At 44.2% G+C, this 21728-nt stretch overlaps 1 protein-coding gene across 1 annotated transcript in view; it reads right to left on the reverse strand.

Annotated features, from left to right (window-relative positions):
• The window catches only part of EPS8L2 (EPS8 signaling adaptor L2), a 258096-nt gene that overhangs the window by 108895 nt on the left and 127473 nt on the right, over positions 1-21728 (reverse strand). Inside the window, exon 3 of the mRNA XM_088471000.1 lies at positions 19488-19525. Coding sequence (XP_088327126.1) covers positions 19488-19525 — 38 coding nt within the window. The remainder of the gene's footprint in view (positions 1-19487; positions 19526-21728) is intronic.

The following is a 21728-nucleotide window of genomic DNA, read 5'->3' on the forward strand; positions in this document are numbered from 1 at the left end:
CCAAGTGTGATAAATAAAACTACATTGTACAGATATAGTAATTTGCACTAGTATAGATGGGAACAGTATCAGAGGTTATACATGTTGGGATAATGGAAGATGCAACAAAAAGTCATAGGAAGGAAGTTATTTAAAGAGTGCCTACATGGAAGCAGCTCCCCTCCACCGAAGTTTCTTCTCTGTCCAAAGGAATGGTGCCTCCTAGTACTGTGACTTCTTTGGTTAGTGCTACAATACACTATAGTGGGGCAAAACGTAAGGGATGCCGGAAGTCAGGATCTCGGCGCTCAGAATCCCAACGCACTTTCCATGAAACAGCCATTTCTGGAGGGTAAAGGGGTGGTCGCACAGAACTCTGCTGTCTTGAGGAAGTGTCATGAGCGTGTAAACGGACTTCCCTGCTTGATCATAGCATGCAGACGGAGATGGGATGTCTGTTTCTGCTGGATCAGTTGCACCTAACATGGGGCTGGTGTAAGTCCCGCTACTAATGATAAGGTCTACGGACTAAAGAACAGTGGGCTGGATAGGTTTCCATGTAGAATCACACAAGTTTTTAGTATGCAAAGGTGGATTCTCACATTAGCATAAACTAGTAAGTAGGCTTCCACAGCTGTATGGAAAAGTTGCGTCCAGCGCAGAATCAGGCCCGTAGGCCTACAATGAAGATATGAATGAAGATAATTGATGGGCTGTGCTCTACTGCAATAAAAGCTCTGTACTTATTAATAATGTAATACAATGTCAATGCCAGGTTTGCAGAAGACAATTGTAATGATATAAGCCACATAGACTTTGTTTACTTATAGATGTGTGAATTTTAGAAGATAGCTCTTCATATCATTACATTTTACTGTGAACTTATACTTCAATGAATAATATATTATCAAAACATTTCTTCTACAGTATTGATTATAATATTTTTATAGCTCGGGGGAGTGCGGTGAATGAAAATATATGTATAAAAATAACAGATGGAAACATTTTTGAACCAGTTCTGTTATATGTTCCTTACACAGGGACGTTCCCTCGGGCATAGGAAAAAGGTTTTATCTATTTGGTGTAAACTTAGTTTCTTACTTCTGTCACCTGAAAAACTACCTATAAAATATTACTTTCCCAACAGCAGTATAATAGCTGCACATATGTTGTGTATAAGACAGGTGTGAGCTCATATAAGATGTATTATTTGGAGTATCTGTTTGTAGCCAGGGATTCAGATCTTAAATCCCCTCTAAAGATATACTGTACATATATTTTGTAGGGATGCATTGTTAAATAGTTAGTAATGTTTTCGTTCGATTACTATTTATTACCAGTTATTTATATAGCGCACACATATTCCACAGCGCTATACATAGCAATAGCCAAATTAAATTAGACTGCTCATGTATCCCATTATAACTTCTGGTTCCCACACAGAGTTGAGAAAACAGAAAATTAAAACCGCTTGATCTTCTCTCATCATCAAATGCAATTCATGCTCTCTCATCGATGACCCAATGTATTTTTACACTTCCAGCTTTATGCTTTCACTCCGAGCAGCAGTTCCTATTGATCCAGCACAGGCTTCCATTCTTAAATCCCTTGGCATTTTCAAAAAAACTCAACGGGGCAGCCATGGGAAGCGAGGACGATCCGCTGTAACCACGTAAGTTCCTTGCCTTCAGGTTCACCAGTTTCATATAAAAGACAAATAGAAGTGGCACCTATCAAACAGCCCTGTGCTTGGAAGAACAGACCTGTAAACTCTCGCTCTGTGACTGACCTCCCCAGAGCCCCCACACTCAATATAAAGAAAACTACAGGCCCTCTGGTATGCCCAATGAGGACCGTCCTTTGTAATGCCAGATCTATAAGAAACAAGACTGCTACTATTGCTGACCTTATTGAATCTTCAGATCTTGCCTGTATTACAGAGACTTGGGTAGGCGAAAATGCAGCACCTATCTTGGAAGCTGCAGTTCCAACAAAGTACTCTGTCATTCACAACCTGAGACTAGGGGAGGGGGAGTGGCCATCTGCTTTAAAAAAGCACTTAAACTTAGGGTCCACCCAATGGAAATGACTCACTCATTTGAGTGCATTGCTGCTCGTAGTTCTACAGAATTAGGATTCAGAGTACTTCTCATTTACCACCACCCCTGGAGATGGAAAGATATTTCTACAAGAATTTGTAGATATTGTTGCTGGACTAGTTCTGGAGCATCATAGATGGCTGATCCTTGGGGATTTCAATGCATGGGTTGATGATAAGCTCTCTCACCTTGGCCAAGATCTCCTGTGCACAATGAATGCTCTGGGCCTCACACAATTCATTCCTTCGGCTACTCATATAAGTGGTCACACTCTTGATCTTGTCTTCCAGATTGGATTAGAAGTTTCTGACCTAAATATAAACCCAGTCACGTGGTCAGACCACCACTCAATTTGCTGCTTGGTCGCAACCCCTTAAAATAGAACTTTACCCATGGAGTTGACAAGGTATCGTCCAAGGAGGGGCATGACCCTCCAGGCTCTTGCAGCAAACCTGGATCTTTCTGCAGTAATGGGGGCCTGTAAAGTTCATTGTTCTCTAGTCCATTAATATAACAGAGATGTGACAGCTGCAATGGATATTATCTCCCCTATGCGTATACGACCCCGCATATCACACCGTCAAGCCCCTTGGTTTGACAATAGTGTTAGTGAACTCAAGAAAAGGGGGCGTAGACTTGAAATATGATGGAGGAAGACTAACCTGGTAAAGGATAAGTTAACACTAATTAAACATATTGGAGAATATCAATCAACAATCACCATTAAGAAAACAGAGTTCCTTTCAAATGAGATCAAGGCAGTAAACAATAGGCCAGCTCAGCTTTTCCGTACAGTGGAGATGCTTTGCAAACCAGCTTGATGAAACCCTCTTCCAGTCAAGATGCAATGAGTTTGCAAAATTCTTTGCAGATAAAGTATCCTCCATCCGGACTGGAATCCCCACAGTGACATCAAAGGAGTGCCAAACTACCAAGCCTGCCAAGGTATGCCACCTGTCTCCCTGGAACAGCTCTGACATAATGGATGTAAAAGACATTGCCAAAATTATCAGAATGTTGTGACCCACCACCTGTGATCTGGACCCTGCCTCAACCAAGTTTCTCATAAGGTGTATGCACATGATTGGCCCTGTAATTCCAAAAATAGTTCAATGCTCTTTGCAAACAGGCATTTTTCAAGAACCTCTAAAGTAAGCAATTGTTAGACCACTTCTTAAAATACCTAATTTAGACCCCGACTGCATGACCAACTATAGACCAGTATCAAACCTTCCTTTACTAGGAAAGGTCATTGAGAAAGTGGTGACAATGCAACTGGAAACCCGCCTGTCTACCCATGATATTTATGATCCATTCCAGTCAGGATTCAGGAGAAGACATAGCACTGAAACAACCCTGGTATGTGTGCTTAATGATCTTCTGATGTCAAGAGACAGAGGTGATTGTTCAATCTTAATCCTTCTGGATCTCTCAGCAGCATTTGATACTGTGGACCACAGGATTCTAATTGAGTGCCTGAAAAATTTCTGTGGACTGGATGGCACAGTCCTTAGCTGGTTCAAATCATTTCTGACCGGTAGGTCACAGAGAGTTTCTTCTGGAGTAAACTGTTCATCACCAGTGCCACTTCCATGCGGTGTCCCACAGGGTTCTATACTATCTTCCATGCTTTTTGCAGTATACAGTACATGCTACCAGACATCATGGCCTGGTCTACCACTGCTATGCAGATGATACAGAACTGTACCTGTCCTGTGCTCCAGGTACAAAGGACCCCATAAAAACCCTAAATGGCTGCCTAGCAGAGCTTCAGGGGTGGATGAGTGCCAGTTGGCTGCGACTGAACCCTGATAAAACAGAGGTCCTTATGATAGGTCACAAGACAGGGCTACAGCATAGCCAACCAACAGGACTTACGCTTGGGGGATCAGAATTACAAAACACAGAATATGTGCGGAATCTTGGTGTTGTCCTGGATAGTGGCTTGACACTTAAACATCAGGTATCAGCCACAATCAAATCCTCATTCTTTCATCTGATGAACATTGCCAGAATCAAGCACTTAATTCCCTTAGAAGATCTGCCTAAAGTCATTCATTCATTTATATCATCACGCCTAGACTACTGTAATACCCTCTACCTTGGACTCCCAGCAAAAGAATTGCACCGCTTGCAGATGGTACAAAACGCAGCTGCCAGACTAGTAACTAACCAGCCCCGTTTCAGCCACATAACACCTACTCTCTACTCCCTTCACTGGCTGCCTGTCAGATGGTGAATTGTTTTCAAGATTGGCTTACTAACTTACAAAGCCCTTATGACCATGGCCCAAGGTACCTGAAGCAGCTTCTGATTCTGATTCCTTACTGTCTCACTCGATTACTGCGATCCGTTGACGAAGGACTATTAATAGTACCTAGAAACTCCCGGAATTCATCTGGGGGTCGAGCTTTCAGTTTTGGGGCTCCAACCTAATGGAACTCACTTCCCCGCACAGTTCGAGAGTCCTCCACTCTAGAATCCTTCAAAAATAGACTCAAGACTTACCTCTTCACCCAAGCATTTTACTAATGTCCCTTGTTTAAGCTTATTTTGTATTTTGTACTGTAAAGGCAAATGTAAAGCACTCTGAGTCCTTTAGGAGAAAAGCGCTATATAAATAAAATTATTATTATTATTATTATTATTATTATTATTATTATACAGGGTATATTTGGCCATTCGCATCAGTCCCTGCTCCAGTGGAGCTTGCAATCTATATTTCCTACCACACGCACACATATAATTACATCCTAGGGTTAATTATTGTTCGGAGGTAATTAACTGGAGGAAACCCACACAAGCACAGGGAGAATAAACAAACCCCACACAGTTAGGGCCGTAGTGGTAATCAAACCCATGACCTCAGTGCTGTGAGACTGTAATGCTAACCATTCAAGGTTCTTACAATCACTTACAAAGCCCTCACCCAATCCTCTCCCATTTACATCCCAGATCTCATCTCACTTCACACTCCTGCCCACCCACTTCGCTCAACAAATGCACGCTGCCTCTACTGCCAACTGATTACTTCCTCCCACTCCCAACTCCAAGATTTTGCCTATGCTGCTCCCTCTCTCTGGACCTCTCTCCCACTCCCTATCAGACTCTCCACCTCTCTATAAATGGTCACTCAAAACTCATTACTTCATGAAAGCCTTCCAGCTCTCATACTAACCCGGTGCTCCATGCTCCTTCCTCACATTCTACCCAATCTGTGTCACCCCTGTCTGTCTGCCCTTCCCTTTAGAATGTAAGCACTCACGAGCAGGGCCCTCTTCCCTCATGTGCTTCTCCTTCCCTTACTCATATGATTGTCTGCTCCTAATTCCCCACAAGGGCACTTATCACCGAGTTGCTTCCCTGCTGCTTATTTGAGTGTTTTGATCGCTATTGCAGCAATGTTTATAAACGATGTCCTTGTCCTGCATTGTTTTGTACTGTAAGTTGCTGTTTTCTTGTTTGCTCATTTGTTTATGTACTTTGTAAGGCGCTGCGGAACCCTTGTAAATAAAGGATAATAATAATAACATCGTCTGTGCTTGCCACATATAACTCCGTCTGTGCTGCGCACATATTATGCAGAATACAGCAGAGCTCACAATCTATTCCTTACCACACACATATACAATAGGGTTTATTTCTTTTTTTTTGTCAAAATCCAATTAACCTATTTCTATGCTTTTTGGATTGTGGGAGGAAGCCGGAGTTCCTGGAGGAAACCCATGCAAGACCTCAGTGTTGTTAGGCAGTAATGCTAACCAGGGCCATAGACAGCCAGCCTGGCTGTTTATGGCCCTGGTTAGCATTACTGCCTAACAACACTGAGGTCTACCAGTCACATTGATCGCGCCCCCCTGATCTGTGTAGCCTAATCGCGGGAGGCCCCTTAGGAAAAAAACACTATTTGCAGGACCCAGGCACAGTCAGGGTACGGCACCCCAGAGAAGAGAGGAGGTCCAGCTAGCAGGAGAGGACTAAAAGGAAGGCAGCCCGAGAGAGGGGAGGAACACATAAGAAGACATATCTCCGTTCAGGCATGTAGCCTCCAGGAGCGTAGAGTCAGGGCAGACTCCAGACATGCAAATAATTGATACCAGCGCTATACACAGTTGTTGTATTTAAAACTCAGATACGGATGTGTGTTCATTAATATCACATTTAATGTATATGAATAGATAAAAATAATGAAATAAAAAATATTAAAAATGCACAAAGTGCTATGTAGTTATAACATACGCAGTCGCTACTAGGGGAACTGATTAGTCCATATGGATAGACACTAGCTGTAGGAAAATATATTAATTCCGTGTGTATGGTACAGCAAATATTTACCAAGTGGAATGTCAATTTATACTCAGTCCAGATGAGTTTATCATGTGTCCAAATCCTGTTGGTATTGTCACAGAGTATAGACTGGACTGGATCCACTTGTAGCTGTATATCCTATGGATAGGTGCGGATGTCCCAACAGCAAACAATGTGTCCAAATGTCCAAGATAGATGAATACAATGGTACCCCAAAAGTTGTGGCGATTGTGGAGAGGCTTAATGCGTTTCACTGGTAAAATTGATATCCAACTTCTTCAGAATATGCTTAGGATAGGATTATACTAATAATCCCATTTGAATGTATATATCTGTTTTTTTTCTTTTATATAGCAGCTATATAATGGGGGTAAGGTGCAATCAGGAAGATTGCTAGACTCTTCAGGGAGTCAAGGAGATTGCTACTATTTCACGGAGTCTCCTTGACAATCAGGGTGAGTTGGCACATATGTATAAGAGCACAAGACAAATTTGTGTAGCTCAGGCACTAACGCATCGAATAAGCAACGACAGTTCCTGATGCTTGTGTGACAGTGGTAACAGGCTTACTGTGGGTATGCACATTCAGTTCAGTAGCAAGTACATTTTTTAGGGTTTATGTGAAAGCAACAACAAGCTTGAAGAGGGCATGCACATTAAGGGCCTGATTCAGCAAGGAACGCAGTTGCTTATATGCACGCAATCGGCCGATTGTTGCGTACTGCGTATGCATCGCAGTGCACATGTGCAAACTAACCGTTGCAATCGGGACTGCGATCACCAGGGGCGCCGAGAGGGGGGCCCCTCCCAGCCTTTCCCGATTTCAGCGGGACACTCCCGTTTTTCGGGCACGCCCCAAATTAACGTCAGTTAGGTGGAGTGACCTATGATAATTAGGCCACACCCACATTTTCGGTCATGTAACGGGCGCATCAGTCCTGTCCTGCACAGGGCGTGGCTCCAACTGGAGCCAGCCCTGCGCAGAATGAACCGTGAAGAAGAGGAAGACATCGCCGGCAGCAGTCTAGCAGATGTGGGGCGGGCCCCGGGAGTTGGTGGTGTGCACTGAACCACAGAAGAATGCCGGCGTATCCTTGCTGAGGGCAGTGGAATGGAATCCGGCCAAGGTATAGCCGTGGAAAGGAGCTTTTTAGTCCACCTGCCGCTATGGCCCATATTCAATTAGAGGCAAAAAGTCGCAATTGGCGAAAAGTTTTCGCTTATGTGCGGTGTTCGCCTGTTTCCGAATTATCGCCCTATTCAATTCCAGGACGTTTTCGCCTAGGCGAAAACTCCATAGGCAAACAAGGCGAGAAAGTATCTCCACCCAAAGGCAGGAGAAAAGATGTGTAAAATCCATATCTTTGGGTAAAAATGTGGGGACTTGGTTCAGAACCATTTGGGTACCCCCTTAATGACTAATTAGGTGAAAAAAATATATACAGTCAGGTGCAAAAATATTGGGACATTGACAGAATTTTAATATTTTGGCCTCTATTCACCACCACAATGGCTTTGAAATGAAACAAACAAGATGTGCTTTAACTGCAGACTTTCAGATTTAATTTGAGGGTAATTACATCCAAATCAGGTGAACGGTGTAGGAATTACAACGGTTTCTATATGTGCCTCCCACTTTTTAAGGGGCCTAAAGTAATGGGACTATCAACTCAAAAGCTATTTCATGGACAGGTGTGGGCTATTCCCTCGTTATTTCATTATCAATTATGCAGGTAAAAGATCTGGAGTTGATTCTAGGTGTGACATTTGCATTTGGAATCAGTTGCTGTCTACTCTCAATATGAGATCCAAAGAGCTGTCACTATCAGTGAAGCAAGCCATCATTAGGCTGAAAAATTAAAACAAACCCATCAGAGAGATAGCAAAAACATTAGGTGTGGCCAAATCAACTGTTTGGAACATTCTTAAAAAGAATGAACGCATCGGAGAGCTCAGCAACACAAAAAGACCCAAAAGACCACGAAAACAACTGTGGTGGATGACAGAATAATTATTTCCCTGGTGAAGAAAAACCCCTTCACAACAGTTGGCCAAATCAAGAACACTCTCCAGGAGGTAGATGTATATGTGTCAAAGTCAACAATCAAGAGAAGACTTCACAAGAGTGAATATAGAGGGTTCACCACAAGATGTAAACCATTATTGAGCCTCAAAAACAGGAAGACCAGATTAGAGTTTGCCAAACAACATCTAAAAAAGCCATTACAGTTCTGGAACAACATCCTATGGAGAGATGAGACAAAGATCAACTTGTACCAGAGTGATGGGAAGAGAAGAGTATGGAGAAGGAAAGGAACTGCTCATGATCCAAAACATACCACCTCATCAGTGAAGCATGGTGGTGGTAGTGTCATTGCGTGGGCATGTATGCTGCCAATGGAACTGGTTACCTTGTATTTATTGATAATGTGACTGCTGACAAAAGCAGCAGAATGAATTCTGAAGTGTTTTGGGCAATATTATATGCTCTTATTCAGTCAAATGCTTCAGAACTCATTGGACGGCGCTTCACAGTGCAGATGGACAATGACCCAAAGCATACTGCAAAAGCAACCAAAGAGTTTTTTAAGGCTAAAAAGTGGAATGTTATGCAATGGCCAAGTCAATCCCCTGACCTGAATCCGATTGAGCATGCATTTCACTTGATGAAGACAAAACTGAAGGGAAAATGCCCCAAGAACAAGCAGGAACTGAAGACATTTGCCTGGCAGAGCATCACCTGGGATGAAACCCAGCGTCTGGTGATGTCTATGCATTCCAAACTTCAGGCTGTAATTGCCTGCAAAGGATTTGCAACAAAGTATTAAAAAGTGAAAGTTAGATTTAGGATTATTTACTTTGTCCCATTACTTTTGGCCCCTTAAAAAGTGGGAGGCACATATAGAAACCGTTGTAATTCCAAACCGTTCACCTGATTTGGATGTAATTACCCTCAAATTAAATCTGAAAGTCTGCAGTTAAAGCACATCTTGTTTGTTTCATTTCAATGCCATTGTGGTGGTGAATAGAGGCCAAAATATGAAAATTCTGTCAATGTCTCAATATTTATGCACCTGACTGTATATATCTTAATTCACACCAAAAAAAGACATGTCATTTTGGAGGCGAAAATGTCAAAAATTTTGGAAAATGGGTCTAAAGTACTGGGATAGGTATTTTGAGGTGCTGTATGGATGGGACAGGTGTTTTTAGGATTGCAGGGGGCTGCAACAGATTTTTTTCTAAAGCTTTTTAAAATGCACTTTGGCTCTCATTCAGAGCCGTACGCTCTGAGCAGAGCGCACGCTCTGAATGAGGGCCGTCCTCCATTACTATGGAGCGTCCTCCTGGACGCTCGTATAGCTGTGGGTCACCACCCACAGCCTATACGAGCGTGCAGTTTGATGGCCGCGATGGTCTTGACCATCGCGACCATCGAAACTGCGAGCCGGAGCCTGCGGTTGAGGTTTTCAACCGCAAGGCCTGGAGTGATTTTGGCTCTATCAGAGCCAAAATCACTCCCACTGACATCACTAGTGATGTCAGTGGGACGGCTTCTGACGGGAGGCGTTCCCATGGGAATGCCCCCGTCAGGGAGGCACGCCCCCGGCACGCCCACCAAAGGGGGCGTGCTGTCAATCAACATCGACAGCACGCCCCCTTTGATCAGACACAACGAGCGAAGGAAAGTCCTTCGCTCGTCGCGTCTGGCGCATGCGCACGACGGAGCTCCCTCCGTCGTGCGCATGCTCAGTGCAGAACATCGACCCACTTGCGAGTGGACAGCCGCTCCCGAATGGGTCTGAATCAGGCCCTTTATTAACTCAAAATTATACTAGTTCCCATTTAAATGTATCCCAAATTAACTACAGAATTTGCTTTATATCATTTTTTCACTCTAATGGTGCATACACACGATCAGATTTTTCCTTCAGATATGAACGATAACGATTTAAAAATCGTTCAGTCGTTCATATCTGAAGGAAAATCGTTCATATCTGACATGCCTGAACGATGGACGATCAACGATGCGCGTTCCCGTTTGTCAGATAACGATATCTGACATCTGATGGGTTTGCAGTCAGACTTGGACGATTCCATTCATTTTAATGCAGTCAAAAATCGTTCAATCGTTCAAATCGTTCAAAACTTTGGTCAAATCGTCCAAATCGTTTAAATCGTTTAATCGTTCAGTCGTTCATCTGACAAATCTGACAAGTCTGACAAATCTGACCGTGTGTACGCTCCAGCCCACTGACTTACGCCCTCTTCAGTAACCAAATGGTTAATCTCCATATGTTGTACATTAGAACATGGAGACGTTTGCCGTTAATACGCGGAGAGCTTAATGTTCTGCAGCAGGAAATGTATGGGATGATTTAATAGACGTTCAATAGCCATGAAAAAACGTTTCTTGTAAAGGATTTCTGAGCCTTTCTACTATTTACTATTCTTGGTGTGTGACTGTGATAAGTAATGGAGCATACACACGGTCAGATTTGTCAGATGAACGATTGACGATTTGAACGATTTTACCAAAGTTTTGAACGATTTGAACGATTTTTGACTGCATTAAAATGAATGGAATCGTCCAAGTCTGACTGCAAACACATCGGATGTCAGATATCGTCATCTGACAAACGGGAACGCGCATCGTTCATCGTCCATCGTTCAGGCATGTCAGATATGTCAGATTTTCCTTCAGATATGAACGACTGAACGATTTTTAAATCGTTATCGTTCAGATCTGAAGGAAAAATCTGACCATGTGTATGCACCATAATGCAAAAGTGCATATAACAGCCCTGTGACTCAATTTAGGAACCCAAAATACTTTTATTACAGCTATTAATAAATTCAATATTGATTACCAGTGTCACTTACGCTTTTTTTGGGGGGTACAGACTGATTTCCCCCAAAAAATAAATCCTTTTTGCTAGTTTTGCCATTCACACGTCTGCGTTTTTGATTGTTTTGCAGTTGAATAGGGTAAAAAACGTGAGCGCACAAAGTGAAAGTACTCGATAACTTCGCCTCAAAACAGACGAAAGAGGCTAAAACATCGCGCTTATAGTCGATCGCGGCTTTTCGCCTCTAATTGAATATAGGCCTATGGATGGATGCCGCTGCGGATTGGCAAGGGAACTGCCGCCATAGAGAGGAGCACTGTTGCCAGACCAGAGAGGACTCCCACCAGAGGCACTGCTGCTGCTGGATTGCTGAAGGATTACCCACCTGCTGATGGGAGTTCGACTGCTGCGGACATTGGAAGAGACTGCTACTGGAACACTTATCCACCAGACGGGAGGACCATCAATATGGACAGACCCCAGAGAAATCCTGTCGGGGTTGCAGCAGAAGACACGGGAGTGGCGCAGGTGGTGGGAGAGATACCCTGCTGAAGGACCCCGGTGGAGAGGACCCAGACATAGAGGACTCCAGACAAAAAAAAGACCCTGAAAGGACCCAGCAGTGGTGACTAATCGAGGGACTCCTGCCTTTGGCCTGGTGGTACTGTGTAGAGGAGGATAGGCTCTGCACCAGAAGAACTCTCTCCACTGGTACTATAAGAGCATCCAAGCGTGCCGTGTCTGGAGCAGAATGAGTCGCGGAAGGTGAAATGTACTGGTTACGGCAGTGCTAACCCCCTGCGGTCCTATGTTACTTCTCATAGTAACCTGCTTGTACTGAATCATCCTCAATTGTGATTGTAACTTGCATGCCTATCCAGAGTTTGTCATTGTGGCCTTAGCTGGTGCCTCATAGAAGCTGTTTAGTTGCTCCTCACAGTGACCTGCACATGTGAATTCTTCCATGCTGGTGTTACTTTTAAATACATCCTTAGCTAAAGATGGATAGTGACCTCAGCTGGTGCACCATAAAGTCTGTTAAACTGCTTCACACCGTGACCTGCATGTATGGAATCTTATCGCTGGTGTTTATTTTTAAATGCATGCTTAGCCACACACTGTTCATGGCCTCAGCTGGTGCATCATAAAGCCGGAGAACTGTTTGGTACTGAACTTAGGGCCTGATTCAGCAAGGATCGCTATTCTGCTTATATACACGCAACACAGTTGCTAATATCAGCGGTGACAAGTAAATGTTTGCATTTGCATTGCGATCGCAGCCTGACATAAGGACGTCCACTTCCTCTTACTCACATCCGTATACTTGGGCAACATAGCGAAACAATCTAACATCGAGTAACATTGGACCCATACGCACAGTTAAGACAGGTCAGACCTCACTCAAGAATTGCTAACTTCTGCGCGCACTATGAGGCCTCAGGCTGCATATTGCTTCACAGTGGATAATTTAGCATGCCCCTGCAATGCCGTTCCAACGCACTGGCACGCCTGCGTTCGCCCAACTTCCCCCCATCACAACCCACAAACAGCACTTCCTGTCAATCACTCTGCCATGGGTCTGCGTACCCTCTGTGATCGCCAGGCCCGCTGAGAGCCGCGCTGGGGAAGGGGGTGCTCTGGGCCCCCTCAGCCCTGCTCAAAGCCAGGGGGGGCATGATCAGTGTGATCGCTCCCCCCCACAGGCATAGGAGACTGCTGTGGCTGATGCCACACGCTGTGTGCTGGGCTGCTGTGAGGGAGGGGGAGCGGCGCCGGACCCGGGCCCCCGCCGGGCCCCTCAGGATGCCAGGGCCCCGGGAATCTGTACCCGCTCCCCCCCCTTCTCGGCGCCCCTGGTGATCGCAGTCCCGATTGCAACGGTTACTTTGCACATGTGCACTGCCATGCATACGCAGTACGCAACAATCGGCCGATTGCGTGCATATAAGCAACTGCATTCCTTGCTGAATCAGGCCCTTAATGTGCATGACCTCTTCAAGCTTGTTGTTGCTTTCACATAAAGCCTAAGAAATGTACTTGCTACTGAACTGAATGTGCATACCCACAGTAAGCCTGTTACCACTGTCACACAAGCATCAGGAACTGTCATTGCTTACTCAATGCGTTAGTGCCTGAGCTACACAAATTTGTCTTGTGCTCTTATACATATGTGCCAACTCACCCTGATTGTCAAGGAGACTCCGTGAAATAGTAGCAATCTCCTTGACTCCCTGAAGAATCTAGCAATCTCCCTGATTGCACCTTACCCCCATTATATAGCTGCTATATAAAAGAAAAAAAGCAGATATATACATTCAAATGGGATTATTAGTATAATTTCCCTGTATTGGTTATAAGGCACAATTACCCCTATGGCTACATGTATTTTCTGAAATATTATCAGTATGTTTTCATCAACACGTAGATCTTACTAATGGCTTTGGGGCTCATTTACATTTGGATGTAAATCAATTTTATGGTACACCTCTCAGATGTAACAGCAGGCCCGCCAACAGCTGCGGCAGGCCGGGTAACAGGGGCGTGGCCTAATTGCGGGAGGCGTGGCCACGCCCCTTCGGAAAATAAAAATATATTTTCAGCAGCGCTGCACGCTGGCGAGAGGGGCGCTCTGATCCCCCTCAGCCTGGCGCAAAGCCAGGGGGGGCATGATCAGTGTGATCGCTCCCCCCCACAGGCATAGGAGACTGCTGTGTGCTGGGCTGCTGTGAGGGACGGGGGGGAGGGGTGGAGTCGGACCCGGGCCCCCGCCGGGCCCCTCAGGAAGATCGGGCCCGGGTAATCTGTACCCGCCCCCCCCTCTCGGCGCCCCTGTGTAGCAGTACACGCCCACTGTAACGTCGCGCTCATAGGTGTTGCCTTCACAATCTCCATGAAATGCTTTTTCAAAAGTAGGCAAGTATGCTCTTATATTAATTAGCTGGTGTTTGACCTCACAGTGCAAATCCTCCTCTCGTATATCTCATAAATTTTACCCACCTGTAGTTATATGCTTATTTACAGTAGTATACAATAATCTCCATCTCCTTTTAAATATTAAAGTAAATATTTACTGCTTTTTGGGGGAAGTTGCAAGCATTTGAGAGAGGTCCCTCTTCATAATTTCATTGACCCATTGGTTATTATATACTGTATTAAGATCCAAAATTGAGAACATAAAATTATTTTATTGTGTTGTCTATGTTGAATGAGGTCACTCTTAGGGGGTCAATCCAATTAAGTGCGAATTGCGAGGTTTGAGTCGCTATTTTCACTTCGAATTCGCATTTAGCGTACATCTCTGAATCAGGCCCTGAATTCGCAACTTTCCATTCGCACTCCCTGAGGTTGACAGATGGAAAGGAAAATCTTTATTTTTAAGGTTAAAATGTTGGGACACTATGCTGAACCCCTCGGAAACCTCCCCCTTAATGACTAATTAGGCAATTGGAAGTCTCCAATTAGCTTAATTAGTCCAATAATTACTTGTAATGTTTGAGGGGTTAAAAGAAAATGTCCTCAAATTACCCCAAAATCAACTTTTTTGTTAGTTTAGGCACCACAAATTTAATTACAATAAGTTTTTAGATTAAAAACAATTGTTTTTATCTTTTCTTTTTTTTTTCATTTTTTTTTTTTCAAGGTGCCCTCAAAGTACCCCAAATCACCCTTTTTACTACTTTTTTTTGCATTTTTCGTTTAATTTGCTTGAGATTAAATAAAAAAAGTTTGTTTTTTAGAATTTTCTTGCATTCAAAAAACCCCCCACAAATCAGCCATTCGACACCATTTAAAAACCTACAGTACCTTCCTAATGTCCATAAACAGCCTTCTATACGGTCCTGCTAACAAAATTATCCATTTTGTGGGGTTCAGGATGGTCTCCCCACATTTAAATGCTTTTCTCTCAAATCTCATTTGGTAGTCAATCCGCACCCCTCTGCTGCAAGTAGTGGGAATAGGCATTTTTAATTTGATTGAAGAATTCTCAGGAGCACGCTTCAGTGCGAAGTCTGCAAGTTTCAAGAAACAAACTCGCAATTTGCACCTAATTGGATTGACCCCTGTGTGGGAAGTGATTGTGTTATTGTTAACAGTATATTTGTGTACCCTGTCTAAATTATTAGACGCAGGGGCGTATTTATAATGCGTCCAGGGGGGCTCACACAGCACACCCTGCGCCCAAATTATACTTACCACTCCGGAGACCCATGTTGGCGCCGTGTCAGCGCTGTAAAAAAAAGCCTGGAAAATGGCCGCCACGGCCATTTTCCCCGCATTTCGCACGTGCAGTATGGAAAACATCAGGAAAATGGTGTGGCAGCCATTTTCCTGGTGACCAGTGCATGTGCTGTAGACTCTGGGCACAGACGAATCTACCACTGCGGTGCTGCGTTCAGTGTGCTGCCGGCCGCCGGGGAGAGAGGAGGGGGCTCCGGACAGAAACTGCACACGGGCACCCTCCTCTCTTGAAACGCCCCTGATTACACGACACAATAAAATAGAGTTGTACCCGAAATCAATGTGTCAGTCATTGTATCTGCTAAACAGGGGAAACTCACTATCAGACTTGCCTCTCTGATCACACCTTGAACCTGTTTCTTGTAGGCCTACACTTGAATTACAAAAGGGCGAACTGAATACAGGGGTACCACACTCAGAGGTATATTTACTAAAATGAGAGTTTTTAGAAATGGAGATGTTGCCCATAGCAACCAATCAGATTCTACTTAACATTTAACTAGCACCTTCTAGAAGATAATAGCTAGAATCTGATTGGTTGCTATAGGCAACATCTCCACTTCTAAAAACTCTCCCTTTAGTAAATATATCCCTCAGAGTCTACTTGACTTGTGCGTTGGCATGAAGTGGGGCTCACATGAAGACTCCAAACAGGCCCCGTCCTCTCTTAGTACGAGTGTCTGGTTCATCAATGGGCACTGCATTATTTAAATTGGGTGGGTATATGAGCGCTGGTGTAAGAATGTACAATAACTGCCTATGAATCTAAAATATGTTGGTAGATAATGGTGCAAGTGTTGCTGAAGTCAATAATTATTGATTGAATGACAGTAGATGCAAACCAAATGAAATAAAAATCTTTTTCATCTTGCCCTGGGCTCCAAATACACTAACTACACCACTGCTCTGGGGGCGGCACTGTCACTGTCCCATAGCCTTTACTTCTGGCTAGCAGAGTGCCTGTAACTGCACCCTGCAGCCAGTATCACTACTGCACTGACGTATGGGGCGTCCTTTGGATGCTCTAGACATGCACACTGCAGTCTGTACAGCCCTGTACGTCCCGGCACTGGTAGCCCCTCGGATTGAAGTTATGACATCGTCCGGTCAGGGGGCGTGACCACTGCAGGGCGCAGTGCCAACCTGTTACGGCCCTGACTCTATGCATTAAATGGTTACCACTAGTGCTATTGCAGGCAATAACCCTGCCATTGCAAAGATTATCTAGCTATAGCTACTGTGTAGTTTGTTTTAGTAAATAACGTAACTTTTTTTTTCATTTCATTTTAAAACAGGCTTATCACCACAATCAGTGGCCTAATGTTACACTCTACAAATGTCTGTATCTCTGTTTACAGCCTTTACTTCTTTCCATAAGTAAACGTAAGCCAACATTATAGATGGCCATAAAATTACATATAACAATCTGGACATAAACTTCAGCACAGACTAGTAACATGAGGGCCCATTTATCATTAAATATTTGCAGCAATGGCAATAAAACTCCGGTGCTGGACGGGCAAAACCGCTGTGTGTGAAATATCCCAAAGTGTATGTGTGTGTGTGTATGTGATTGCAGGGGTAGAATTAGAGCTTATTTCACACATTACGAATTTGTCTGTCCGGCAAAAAAAAATGTTGTTTTTTTTTCGTTGTTTAAGTTCAGTGGAAGTTACAAAAACATTGGGGCTTTCACACTGCACGAACACGGCACGGTCGCCATGTTACGCCGCCGTGATAACCACTTACTAGGACGGCTGCTGTCCACGGTCTTTGGTTTTAAAGATTGAACAGAGATTGGAAACACACAGCAATAACATCATACACGTCACAAAACCGTTGCTTGTGACTAATCCACGGGGAAAAAAAATGACTTTTTTTTTACGTCTGGACAAAACTGTTGTGTGTGAAACTAGCCTTAGGGAAACTGTGTGTGTGGGGGGAGCAGCTGATGTGCTGGTATAAATTAGGGTTGTGGGAGAAATTATTTGGATTTTTCCAAATTGATTGCTGCATTTGCAGAAAAAAAGCTAATAATCTAGTACATCAGTGTCACAAGCCGCCGCTGTGTCTTGTCTGACAATAGTGCGCCGGGCGGTTCTCTCAGGCCCGTTGCTAAGAGACCGGGACGTCGGGCTGTCACTCCGTGAGGTGTCCTACCTGGATGATCCGTCATCTCCGTCTTGTCCTGATTGGATCCCTCTCCTTTTTTACCTCTGCTGAGTCTCTGCTCGGATGTCGGCTATAGCATTCATTGCGCAGCTTCCGGTTCCGTGTGTGGTATCAGCCTGGTGGTGTGTTCCAGCCTCTCCTGTCTAGCATGTATCCTGCCAGTCACTACCGTCTTGTGGCATCTGAGGGAACTTAATATCTATTCCTCATGACAGTCTCAGCATCATTGCAGTGTTCAGGTGGACTATTTGTTTTCTAACTTACAGCTGTCTCAGTCGCACCGCTGCGTCTGAGTGGACTCTTTGTTACCAACCTTACAGCTGTTTCAGTCGCACTGCTGCGTCTGAGTGGACTTTAGTTATTACATCATGGCTGTCTCAGCCACTTCCCTGCCAAGTACACCTCAACCCTCAAAGCTGCAACTTGGCCACAAGGCCACATCCCTGCCAAGTACACCTTAGCCCTCAAGGCTGCAACTTGGTCGCAAGGCCACATTCTTGCCAAGTACATATCAGTCCACAGGGCTGCAACTTGGCCACAAGGCCACATCCCTGCCAAGTACATATCAACCCTCAAGGCTGCAACTTGGCCACAACCCTGCCAAGTACATATCAGCCCTCAAGGCTGCAACTTGGTCATAAGGCCACACCCTAGCCAAGTACACATCAGCCCTCTAGGCTGCAACTTGGCCACATCTTAGCCAAATATACATCAGCCCTCAAGACCTGGCCACAACTCCACTTTGTGTACATTAGCTCTCAAGGCTGCAACTTGGCCATCAGGCCACACTCCAGTCAAGCACACTACAGTCCTCAAAGTTTCTTTATCAATGGACTCTTCAAAGCTTCTTTATCAATTGACTCCTCAAAGCTTCTTTATCAATCGATTCACACCTCAAATTATGAGCTTTTTATTCCTGCTAAACCATTCTTACTGTGAACCTTCCCAGAGATTCATAACAATCAGTAAGCATTAAAATCAATCTAAAATAAATTTTTTATGTTTTTTTTTAATTATTATTTATTTTAAGAAAGAGTGGGCTTCTTAATTTGGCTTTTCCAGTACTTCTATGAACCTCTGAAAGGGCCTGCTAAGGGGTGTGATGTACTTACATCTCAACTACATTACATGTGAATCACAATTATTTTCAATACACAACTGAACTTCAGTCCAACTTTAAAGAAAGCCCTGTACTGTATATTTGTTTTCCTTTTGCTACTGGAATGGGATTGAAATGCCAGCGGTTCAAATTCCGACAGCAGCTGCCAGATAGGATGAAAATCTCGACAGAGACAGGTAACTATGCTAACCTCCCCTGTCCCTCCCCCCTAACTCTCCCTTAGTGGTGCCTAACCCTAACCGCCCCCCCTAGTGCCTAACCCTAACCTTCCCCGGGAGTGCCTAACCCTAAGCCCCCCTTACAGCTTCCTAAACCAACCCTCCGGGGGGGGGTGCCTAACCCTAACCTCTCCCTGGGGGTGCCTTGAGGCCTCCAGTCACATAACTACATCCTACTGTATACAAAAAGCTAATTATTTCTAACTAATCTACGTTTTCACATGTTTGCATTGTGTAGTGGCCATTCAATCCATTTGTTGTCTTGTTAACATTTTTTTATTGTTCAATTAAAAAAAATGAATACTTAAAAAGAGATAAGCATGATTGTGTTCTTAAAAAAGTAATAATGTAAATCTAAACAGACTGTAAAAACGCTGCTATATTGCTAGGCATGAAATAATAATGAGAAAATTACATCAAAAACTGTATATCCCACAAATAGTAATTTTTATACATAAATACACACACACACAGCAAACAGTGATATTTACATTGAACTTACCAAATAGATCTTTCGCACTCATCTTACTGGGTCCCCCACTGAAAAAAATATAATAAATATATGACTTCAAGCACATTAACTTTTGGCCAGGCTTCGGCTAGGCCCTTGCCATGTCTATTACAGAAGCAGGATCCAGTAGCCAGACTGCATTGCAGTCATAATTGCATTTGCAAGGTGTGGAAGGAAATGTAATAATGCATTTTTGTAAAAGTTATCTTTTTATGCTGTTTTACTACATGTCTTTACTGTCTTGCTGAATTCTGTATATATGAAGACAGCCATCTTTACATAGATATAGGCCTTTACATAAATAAAGAGTTTTCTACTTTCAAAGCCATGAACATGCATTATTAGAAGAGATGTGCGGGTTTGGTTTTATTTGGTTCTTATTGCCAAATTATTGCAAGTTCGGATTAGTTTGGATTTCTCTTATTGGCTATCCAAAACACGTGACAGCTGGATAGCCAATATGATGCCGTTTTTGAGATACGAACATATCCGAGTAAAACCGAATCGCACATCTCTAATTATTATGTGACCTGTTATGCCTCGATTACATCATTACGTATGGTGTACAGTTTAGCACAGTTTCCCTTTATTAAAAAGACCTCTGAAATACTTTGCTAAAGGTCATATAGCATCCAAAACTTTGGACCTCATTCAGAGCCGGTCGCACAGAGCGTGCGGTCGGTCTGAATGAGGGGAGGACGTCTTGAATTTTCAAGACGTCCTCCTTTGCGGTGGTAAGGCTGTGGGTTAACACCCACAGCCTTACGACCGCCTAAGGTGATGGTCGCGATGGTCAAGACCATCGCGACCATCGGGGCTTACGACGAGACCCTAGGGTAGGGTCTCCCTTGTCGTAAGCCCCGGAGAGCTTTCGGCTCTGTCTGAGCCGGAAGCTCTCCACTGACATCACTAGTGATGTCAGTGGGGCCGCCCCCAAACGGTAGGCGTTCCCATGGAAACGCCCCCGTTTGGGCTGCCACCCCCCCGGCCTGCCTTCCAAACGGGGCGAGCTGTCAATCAACATCGACAGCTCGCCCCCTTTGGATCGAGACCTGCTACGACCGGCGCTGTCGGTCGTAGCGGGTCTCACGCATGCGCACGTGGAGGGCCATCGACTCAGTCTGAGCGCATCGGCGCTAACGACCGGGTCTGAATGACCCCATTTGTTATGTAGTCATCGTTACAATCTTCTATATTAAGTGATTTCACATGGACTCAGATAATGCTGCCGTATTATTCTTTCTGGACTAATTAAATGAGGTTTCTCAGGATTAATGACAACACATATTACAAGAAGGCCAGGCCTCCTCTTTATTGCTATAATAAATGAGGAATGTTTTTGTTTAATAAGCTACTGCCTGCTACAGTATGCAAGCAGTGTTAAAAAAACATGTTTAACTTGTCTAATAATAATAACAACCTTACAAACTCATGTTGTCTTAAACTGGGAACACGCTACACAATCCTGGATCGTGGCTGATGGCCCGACCGACGGAACGGTATGTCGGTCATACACACTAAACGATATATTGTGCGATCGCACGATATATCGTTCAGTGGCCACTTCCAGGAGCATGGTGTCATTCAAGATATCTTCTAATCGGCCTGCACTGAGGGTCAATCAGAAGATGCAATGAACGACCCGCGGGATCGCGCAATAGTCCGTACACACTAGACGATGTGCCCGATATGTCGGCCCGATCTTCCATATCGAACAACATATTGTCTAGTGCGTACCCTAGAAACATGTAATCACTGATCTGTGGGTAAGGGTAGTTTACATTAAGTCTCTATTCTGACAAGGAGAATGATAGGAGTCACACTGATGGCCCAGCCGTTATTTATTATTACTGATGATTATTTTCAGGGTAATAATTGAAATGGGAAAGAATTATGTAAAGGTGACAGTAGTGACTGATTGGAAATCTAGGACGTCCTCCAATCTAGACACCATGGCCTGTAAAATACAATTTATATCTCGCTGTATATCATGGAGGGGATGTAGTCAGCATGCCTCCAGACGGCATGACGATGGACTATTTCCCGACTCCAGAATACCGATCACCGGCATGCCGAAGGTAAGTATCGGGGGGTTAGGTTTAGTGTTAGGCATTAGGGGGAGGGTTAGGGTTAGGCACTAAGAGGGGAGGGTTAGGGGTAGGCACCGGAGAGGGGGAGGTTAGGTTCAGGACTGGGGGGTTAAGGTTAGGCACCACAGAGGGAGGGTTAGGG

The sequence above is a fragment of the Taudactylus pleione genome, unplaced genomic scaffold (assembly GCF_031769625.1).
Source record: "Taudactylus pleione unplaced genomic scaffold, aTauple2 ptg000109l, whole genome shotgun sequence".
Lineage (NCBI taxonomy): Eukaryota > Metazoa > Chordata > Amphibia > Anura > Myobatrachidae > Taudactylus > Taudactylus pleione.